This window comes from Prionailurus bengalensis, chromosome C2 (genome assembly GCF_016509475.1).
Source record: "Prionailurus bengalensis isolate Pbe53 chromosome C2, Fcat_Pben_1.1_paternal_pri, whole genome shotgun sequence".
Taxonomy (NCBI): domain Eukaryota; kingdom Metazoa; phylum Chordata; class Mammalia; order Carnivora; family Felidae; genus Prionailurus; species Prionailurus bengalensis.
This window is the reverse complement of record NC_057350.1, coordinates 75,562,481-75,571,895: the sequence shown is the minus strand read 5'-3', so window position 1 is coordinate 75,571,895 and position 9,415 is coordinate 75,562,481. Positions and strand designations below refer to the sequence as shown.

The window sequence follows — 9,415 nt, the reverse complement described above, 5'->3', positions numbered from 1 at the left end:
TTACAGACATGTGAAAATGTAAAGAACATGGCCGAAACATTGTTGATCTAAATGATTTTCCTGTTTCACAAGAATCAAAAAAAATACATTATAAAGTCAATTCAAACATTACAATGTTTTCAGAGAAAGAAGGAAGAAAAAGAATGAAAAAAGCAAAAATTAATAAGTTAGAAAAGAGAAAGCATACAGAATTTATTAAATCTGAGAACTGGTCTTTTAAAGAAAACCAGCAAAAATATAGTTCTTGTAAGAATATATGAAAGGTAGCACATACAGGATGAGAATATTAAAAGCGTTATAAAAGGCAATAACATAAGAACATACGACTCAAAATCTTATGCTGAGACGCAATAATTTCAATGAACTAGAAATATCTGGGGGAAAACTTGTTATGTGAAAACAGTTTAAAAACAAGATAATTTGGGGCACCTGGGTGGGTCAATCAGCTAACTGTCCGACTTTAACTCAGGTCATGATCTTGCAGCCCCAGAGTTTGAGCTCCCTGTGAGGCTCTGTGCAGACAGCTCAGAGCCTGGAGCCTGCTTTGCATTCTGTGTCTCCCTCTCTGTTCCTCCCCCACTCACACTTTGTCTCTCTCTCAAAAGTAAACATTAAAACAATAAAATAAAATAAAATAAAATAAAATAAAATAATAGAAAGAGTGTATCAAATTAGTCCTTTAAAAAAAAAACAGTTCTTTCAAAGGAAAGATATAAAGCCAGATTATTTTACTGGGTTCTTGCAAATTGTCAAGAATAGACCATTTACATCTATAAAGTTTTTTTTTTCCCCAGGAAAGAAAAAGTCAGAGTTTTCAAGCCTAACAATAAACCTAACAAAACACTACCCACACACACAAAATCCATCCAACAGGAAATGCAGATATCAAAAAGCTGTAAAATTTGGGGGGCCTGGGTGGCTTAGTTGGTTCAGTTTCCGACTTCAGCTCAGGTCATGATCTCACAGTTCCTGAGTTCAAGCCCCATCCAGGGGTTTGGGATGACAGCACAGAGCCTGGAGCCTGCTTTGGCTTTCTCTTTGCCCTGCCCCCTTCTCTCTCAAAAACAAACATTAAAGAATTTTTTTTTTTTTATTTTTAAAAAAAATTTTTTTTAACTTTTATTTATTTTTGAGACAGACAGAGCATGAACAGGGGAGGGGCAGAGAGAGAGGGAGACACAGAATCGGATGCAGGCATCAGGCCCTGAGCCATCAACCCAGAGCCCGATGTGGGGCCCAAACTCACAGACCGCGAGATCGTGACCTGAGCTGAAGTCGGCCGCTTAACCGACTGAGCCACACAGGCGCCCCCAAAAAATGTTTTAAATAATGAACAAATGGAGAAGCATAATATAGTATGTCTTTAAAACTGAGGACTTAATTGTGTAAACATTACAATTTCCCCAAAGTATCAAAATTCAAAAAGGATTTTTTAAAAAGCCTTAAAATTTATTCTAGAGTTTATATGGAAAGATGAACAAGAAAGAGAAGTAAAAAATGTTTGAAAACCGAGGAGTAATGAAGATACATCAATCTAACTGATTATTAAAACTTATAAAACTGTTGCTAAATAAATGAAACTATAATTTTTAAAGTGTAGTGATAGACCAAGAATAAGCTGGCATGTTAATGAGACAGAAAAGATAGTCTAGGAACTAATTAATTGTATATAAATTAATAAGTAAATATATAACAAATATATAAACTCACGTAATATAAATTATGTATATAATGAAGCCATAAATATACATGAATATGTAGGTATGATAAAGGTGGCATATAATCAGTTGAGAAATAAATGATGAAAAGAAATATTAAGTAATAAATTCTGCTGGGAAAACGAGCGACTAGTTAGGTAAAGTAGTTGGATCTCTACTTCAAACTGTATGACGAAATTAACATTAGATTTAAAAAGCATTAAAAGAAATTTAAAAAACAAGGAAATGCTAATCTACCTGATTTTGCCATGGGAAAAACCTCTCTGTGCCTAAGGGCGATGGGAAGAAAATCACAAAGGAATAAACTCATACAAATAAATAAGACATAGAAGAGTGACCATGTTGGAAAAGAATGGATAAAAATGTATGTAGGCAATTCAGAGAAGAAGAGATGGCTAAAATCATGAAAATGTGTTCATCCTCACTGGTGATTCAAGAAATGCACAGATTAAAGTAACTTGCCCAATGTTGTGAAGCTACAAAGAGGTCAAGTTGTATCTGAATGGTTAGAAAAGTCTTTTACAAAGTATCAGGATATATACTCACAATCATTCTTGATGACTCACAACAGGACAGGACTCGTAACTATTTAATAATGCATGTGTGTATCTGCACATAAGGAGTTTCCTGCCCAGGTTTCTACCACTCATGAAAATTATCCTTCAATACTCCATTAAAAAAAAATTTTTTTAATGGAAATACATTTAAAAAAATTTTTTTAAAGTGTATTTATTTTTGGGAGAGAGAGACAGAGTGCAAGTGGGGGAGGGGCAGAAAGAAAGGGAGACACAGAATCTGAAACAGACGCCAGGCTCTGAGCTGTCAGCACAGAGCCTGATGTGGGGCTCAAACTCAGGACCTGCAAGATGACCTGAGCCGAAGTCAGACGCTTAACCTACTGAGCCACCCAGGCGCCCCTCTTTTTTAATTGCAAGATAAAGCTGAGAAAATACAGAAAGTGAAAGAAAATAACAAAAAAAATGGTGAATAACTAGAGGGAGAGCTTGTAAGAATGAGAGCAAGTCACAAAAGCATTATACAACCATTTGTAGATATTGCAGTCCAGAGTTCCAGCCATCACTTTACCACTGAACTGCAACTCTGGGGAGGGTGGGGAAATGGAAGGAAAATTAAACTTCATATACTCACAGTTTGTGTAGATGGGTTTTCGAAATGGCTTTCCCTTAGAGAAGATAAACGCTGCTGTGATACAGTTGATGGTGGTGAGGGGCCACAGTGTGGTACTCTCAAAACTTAAAACTGAACCAGGAATCAGCGTTGCATTTTCAGTCCCATTTCTCTCCAAACTCATATTCATTGAGAAATTACTTTGGTTGTCCAGAAAGCACTTACTACAAGAGAATGCCAACATTTATGGGATTTTCTATTCTATTTTTATCCAGGTGGCAGGAAAACAAAAAAATTTTATCACTGCCATGGGGTCTCAGCTTTCAGATTGTCCCAGCCAGTAACTATCAAGACATATTTTGTTCACCTCTTGCAATGACAAAGCAGAAATAACAAATAGAACAAGTCAAAATTATTCTTTGTCTATCATACCATTTAGAACAAGTGATTTGTGTTGAAAGGGCTTGGATGATAATTTTCTATGAAATCCCTTTCAGTTCAGAACAAATGAACCATGGCTGCCCATGTGTGTGCATTCGTGCGTGTTGGGGGAGTGTTGTGGTGGGCACGTGTGTGTGTGTGTGTGTGAGAGAGAGAGAGAGAGTATGTATGTGTGGTTTTCTCTTCTGAGGACTAATATAACCTTAGGTCCTGAGTATGAATCTGCCTGCTCCATATCACTCTCTTCCTGAGGATCCAAGAATGACCCTCTCCTGTTTCTGAGCGTCAGTGGCTCTAGTTTGCTAATAAATTAAATGCCAACTTAGGCAAGCCCAGAAATCTTCGAATCTGGCTTCCTGCCCTTATCTTTTGCCAGCCCTTCTCTGCTCCTTATACTCCAAACACATAGGAAATTTTTCTGTTCCCCAAGTACTACGGTTTGCACACGCCTGGGTCGAATACTCTATTCCGTCTCCATCCCTCTGTTGTCTTTAGTTCACTGGAAAGTTTGCCTACTGCTCTCTGTTCTTGCTTCTAGTGCTGTATTTAGCTCATTGTTCTGCAATTATTCATTCACATGTTTTTATTTTCCACCCCTGGGATGAGAGTTCCTTGAATATGGAATTTCTCTTTTGGGTTTACTTTGTTGTGATTTTACCCCAATTTACAGTGCTTTAACACCTAGCACAGAAATGCCACAGAATAATTGCTCAGAAAAACATTTGTTTAAAAGATGAGCCTTCCCAGTCCAGATTGATCTATTCGCAATATTCTTTTTTTTAATCTCCAAACTCGCAAATTAGTTTGTATCAGCTTTCTTGTTCAGCTTGAAACTTTTTACTCTTGTAACTGTTTATAGATGAAATTAGTTCCCAATAAATAGACTTAAGTCTTTTTTTTTATTTTAAAATTTTTTTTTCAACGTTTATTTATTTTTGGGACAGAGAGAGACAGAGCATGAACGGGCGAGAGGCAGAGAGAGAGGGAGACACAGAATCGGAAACAGGCTCCAGGCTCCGAGCCATCAGCCCAGAGCCGGATGCAGGGCTCGAACTCACGGACCGCGAGATCGTGACCTGGTTGAAGTCGGACGCTTAACCGACCGCGACACCCAGGGGCCCCTAGCCTTAAGTCTTAATATCTTTGGTTCCCTAGGGTCCCGCAATATGTTTGGCATATGGTAGATGTTCAATTAATGTTTGCTGAGTACATTAATGAAACAAATAATCAGTAGTCACAAAATGTTTTTGCACAAAGGGGACAGATAAACCAGAAGGCCTGAATTATAGAGTTTAACACAAAAATATATTTAATCTGTTATACTTACATTGCAGATAAGAAAGTTAAGGTCTAGTGTTGCATGGTTAGTGATAAAGGCAGGACTACCTAGCCATCATCCATTTAGCTATCCCTACTTGTCTCCCAGATTCAGAATTTTACGTATCTGAATATATGCCTTCCAATGAGGAGAAAAATCTGCTTTTGAGACAAAAATGAATTCTCTACTCCAAACAATAATACTTGAATTGCTGAATTTAGGGTATAAATGGCAATCTTAGACATCATTCAGTAGTTTTCAATCTTTCACTGGTTGCTGGGGCTCTGGTGCCTCAGGAGCATCATGGAGTCTGTGAAGGGGAGTTTATCCAAGCCTTACCTCAAAAAGAGCAGCCCCTTTTCTGCCTTTCCTTTTGGAGGTCAGGCAGGCCTTTTCAGAAGAAAATAGTTTGAATACCTATGGTATAGTTCCCCACATTTTACCCTTAATTTATCCTTACAGAAATTAAAACCCGGGGTGGTAAAAGATTTGCCCCGAGTCTAGTGTTCAAAGCAATGAGAACAATGATACCATCAACAAACATTTTAATTTTAACATTCTTTTGAAAAACTCAAGCTAATTTAAGCCAATCTCTCTTGTAAATCAGGGGCCAGCTGACTAATTCCATAAGGCCAAATCCAACTCAACACCTCTTTTTGTAAATAAAGTTTTATTGGAACATAGTCACACCTACTTTTTATTGTCTCTGTCTGCGTTTCACTACAATAGTAGTACTGAGTAATTGCAGCAGACACTGTCTAGTCCACAGAGCCTAAAGTATTTATTGTCTAGCCCTTTGTAAGAAACGTTTGCTGACCTCTGGTCTATAGGATATCCAAACCACCAGGGAATGAATGCATTCATTTAGTAAACACATTTAGTCTACACATTAACAACCAATGTGAAGATCTCCCCCCTCCCCATGACATGGCTCACCCCAGGACTCCACCTATTAACTGTGTTTGGTGTTCTATCCTGACACTGGTAGCATAGAACCCCGGAGACACAACTGTTGTTAATTAAAAATTTAGGGTTATGTTCAACCAAGTTGTACAGTGACATTGAGCACTCATTGTATAACCTTCAGAAAGGAAAACTAAAAAAACTGAACTTTACCTGTATCTGTAGACCTCACAATACCAGGGCTGCTGCTTCACATAGAGAAATGCACAGATTTGCACAATGCAGGTGAAACAGGTGTTCAAAAAGACTGAGAGCAACAAAGGGGGAGAGAGGAGCTGTCCTGCCGGTCGGTAAGGAGCCAGTTTGGAGTAGGCATGAGTTGAACTCACTGAAAGACAAATGTATTTTCCTCTATTACGGTTTCATTATTGACAATAGAAGATTGAAATGCCTGTTATCTTGAGACTTCCGTTAGGATTCAGATTCAGCAAACATGAACTCAAGGTTTACATCTAGGGAAGTACATGTATATAAGCATTGGTGTATATCCAATGCTACCAGCCTTTCCCTCTTCCATGCTTTTGTTTCACCTTCAGAAACAAAAAGTAATAGGTTTAAAAGCTCTATAAATAATACATTTACCATATTTCATGGTGCATGTATTTTCTTCACAAGACGACCAGGAAAGGTGTGTAAAATAGGTGGCCTTCCACATGGATAAGCAGTACTATGATCTCTCAGTGCTGGTAGGAAGGCAGAGAGTTTAAGATAAGGAGAGTAAGAATCATCAGGCTAGATTACTTCATTGTACCCAGGATAGATGCTAGAGGTGTGTTCTGTCTCCTGCTGGATAAGTGTGTAAAGGGAGAACTGCTAGATTTTATTAAGCTTGGTTAGGAAAAATAACTCAAAACAGTCTTGCTTCCAGATGAGAGTATTAAAATATATTATAGGTTTGATCCTAGAGTTTATGTAATTTTCTTAATTTAAATGATAGGCGATAGGCAGAGATTAAACAGAACAAAAACAACAGACTGCATCCTTCTTAGGAGCCTTATGCTCTAACAAGCTATTGAAAATGGAATGTACTTTACTTCTTAGGGTAGTGCAGGGAAGAAGCATGGAAAAGTCAGGAATTAGATACACTACATCAAAGGTTTACACATGAGTCGTGTTTCACTTCTTGTCTTCATAGCTGATACCTTTTCGTTTTTCATAGCAAATCATTGGTTTCTTTGATGTAAGGAAGAAAGAGTGTGTATGCTGAGGTTTTGTTCATGAATGAAGGGGTAGGGTGGTAGGAGCAAGTGTCCAGTCTGGGATGATAAAACTCTAAAGTAGGTCTTCAGTTTGCTCAGTGGGTTCTTGGGTAATAACCTGAACCCTCTGGTACTTCATTTTTCTCATGTATAAAATGAATGTGTTAGAATATCTAAATGATCTCCAAAGTCTCTTCCAACTCTTACTCTAAAGTTCTATGACTATCTGACTAACCTTTTTTTTTTGCTTAAGTTTATTTATTTATTTATTCATTTGGAGACAGAGTGAGCACGGAAGGGGCAGTGAGGGGGAGAGAGAATCCGAAGCAAGTTCCGCACTGTCAGCATGAAGACTGATGCAGGTCTTGAACTCACAAACCGCGAGACCACGACCTGAGCCAGAGGTTTAACTGAATGAGCCACCCAGGTGCACCTAAGGCTTTACCTTCACCAATTTAATCAATATTTCCCTGGGACAGTGCTAAGCTGCAAGGTGTGAAGTATGCACAGATGAGGAGGTCATCTCATCTGCCCCAAAGAACTTGAAGTCTAATGGAAGACAAAGACAGGTTGTAATAAAGAATTTGGTTGGCTTTTATTCCCAGTTCCTGGGATGTATCCTCTAAGTTGTTGGGATTTCCTAAGTTGATAGGAGTGTCTTTATTCATGATAGCAATGATGGTTTATGCAAATAAGATGACAGATGGCAGGCATAAAGAAAGTTGGTGATAAAATGATAATCCAGCATATAGATGCCATGACACCAAAGGTTGAGATCAACTTGGGGCACCTGGATGGCTCGGCTGGTTTAAGCATCCGACTCTTGACTTTAGCTCCGGTCTTGATCTCGTGGTTCATGAGTTCAAGCCCCACATCAGGCTCTGTGCTGGCAGTGCAGAGCCTTCTTGGGATTCTCTCTCCCCCTCTTTCTCCGTCCTTCCTCTGCTTGCCCTCTCTCTCTCTCTCAAAAATAAAACTCAAAAAAAAAAAGAAATTTGAAAAATAAAAAGATTGAGATCAACTTCATGGCAAATGATTCCACCAATCATGTCTAAATAACGAAACCCCAATAAAAACTCTAGACACCAAGGTTCAGGTGGATTTCCTTGTATGGCAATCCTCTGCATATTGTCACACATTGATATGCCAGGAGAATAAGGCAAACTGACACCCCAGAAAGAGGACAATGGATGTGTGGGGATCCTCCCACCAGACCTCACTCTCCCTTTGGCTCGTTCTGATTTGTATCCCTTTGCGATAATAAAACTGGAATCATATGTATAGCACTTCCCTGAATTCTTTGAGTGGTTTATATGATCCACTGAACCTATGGGGAGAAGAAGAACCCCCCAATTTTGCAGCCAGCTAATCAGACTTGTGGGTGTCATGGGGACCCCCAAACTTATGGCTGAGGTCTAAAAAAGGGCAGTCTTTTGGAGGCTGTGTCCTTCAGTTGTAAAGTCTGGGCTCACTCTGGATGGTTTGTGTGAGAAGTCATTGCATGGCACGCAAGGAAGGGGCGCCATGTGGTCTGTGGTCAATGCAAGGAGACTGTGCCCTGGGGCCACAGAAGGCAGAGAGGCTACAGTGTTTCTAGTTCTTCCCACGTTCCTGCACTCAAGGAAGAAGATGAACACCAAATGACTAAGTAGGCTGTGGATAATGGAGAGAAGTCTAATTGCATCTCTGTGTATTCTGCTCTCCGGTACTCTCTTTCTCAGATGCTCTCTGAGCTTCTGACTTTTCTTTACAGAGACTGTGCTAGATTGAATTATTGGCCTCACTGTGGTAGAGTGCACTTTACCACCCTTTAATTTTGGTTTTGCATTGTGATTTTCTCTGACTGAAGAAATGTTAGCAGAGGTTTGAGGCCTGCTTGCTTGGCAGTGCTCACTCTGATCATGCTCAGGTTTGTTAGGCCAGCCTGGCTCCAGAATTAAAACTGTGGAGCTGACTTGAATGAAACCCCTAACCTGGGGCAAGACCAACTGACCTACCTCCTAAAACGGATCAGATTCAGCTGACATAGACCAGATGACTGACAGTCTATCTACAGAGCAATGATATTGTAAGCCACCAGGCTTTGGGGAGAAGTTTGTTATACAGTAGTAATGTGGTAATAGCTGATTGATAGAGTCCTAACATAAAGTATATTTTAACTTTTCCCATATTAAAAATCCTTATAATTTCTGATAGAGAATGTGTATATCTGAGTGTAAAATTAACGACTAGCGTTTAAGGGCCCCTACTATGTTCCAGACCCTATGCTAAGTGTCTTATACACATCATTTTTTTTTTTTAATTTTTCTTAATGTTTATTTAATTTGAGAGAGGGGGACAGAGAGCCAATGCGGGCGCAGGCAAAGAGAGAGGGAGACTGAGAATCCCAAGCAGGCTCTGCACTGTCAGCGAGGAGCCCGATGCTGGGCTCGAACCCACAAACTGTGACATCATGACCTGAACTGAAATTGAGAGTCGGACGCTCAACTGACTGAGCCACCCAGGCGCCTCTAAACGTTATTTCTTTAAATATCAATGCAAAATAGGTATCTCATCTCTATTTTACAGGTGAAGAAACAGCTTCAGAGAAGTAGGGCCCCCTTATATAAAGACCCATAGTTTGTGAGCAACAGGGTGGTAAAATAAAC

At 39.3% G+C, this 9,415-nt stretch overlaps 1 protein-coding gene across 1 annotated transcript in view; it reads right to left on the bottom strand.

Annotated features, from left to right (window-relative positions):
• The window catches only part of ATP13A5 (ATPase 13A5), a 141,210-nt gene that overhangs the window by 35,187 nt on the left and 96,608 nt on the right, over positions 1–9,415 (bottom strand). Inside the window, exons 26-27 of the mRNA XM_043594576.1 lie at positions 5,722–5,896; positions 2,868–3,070 (exon numbers count right to left, since the gene is read on the bottom strand). Of these exons, the coding sequence (XP_043450511.1) occupies positions 2,868–3,070; positions 5,722–5,896 (378 nt within the window). The remainder of the gene's footprint in view (positions 1–2,867; positions 3,071–5,721; positions 5,897–9,415) is intronic.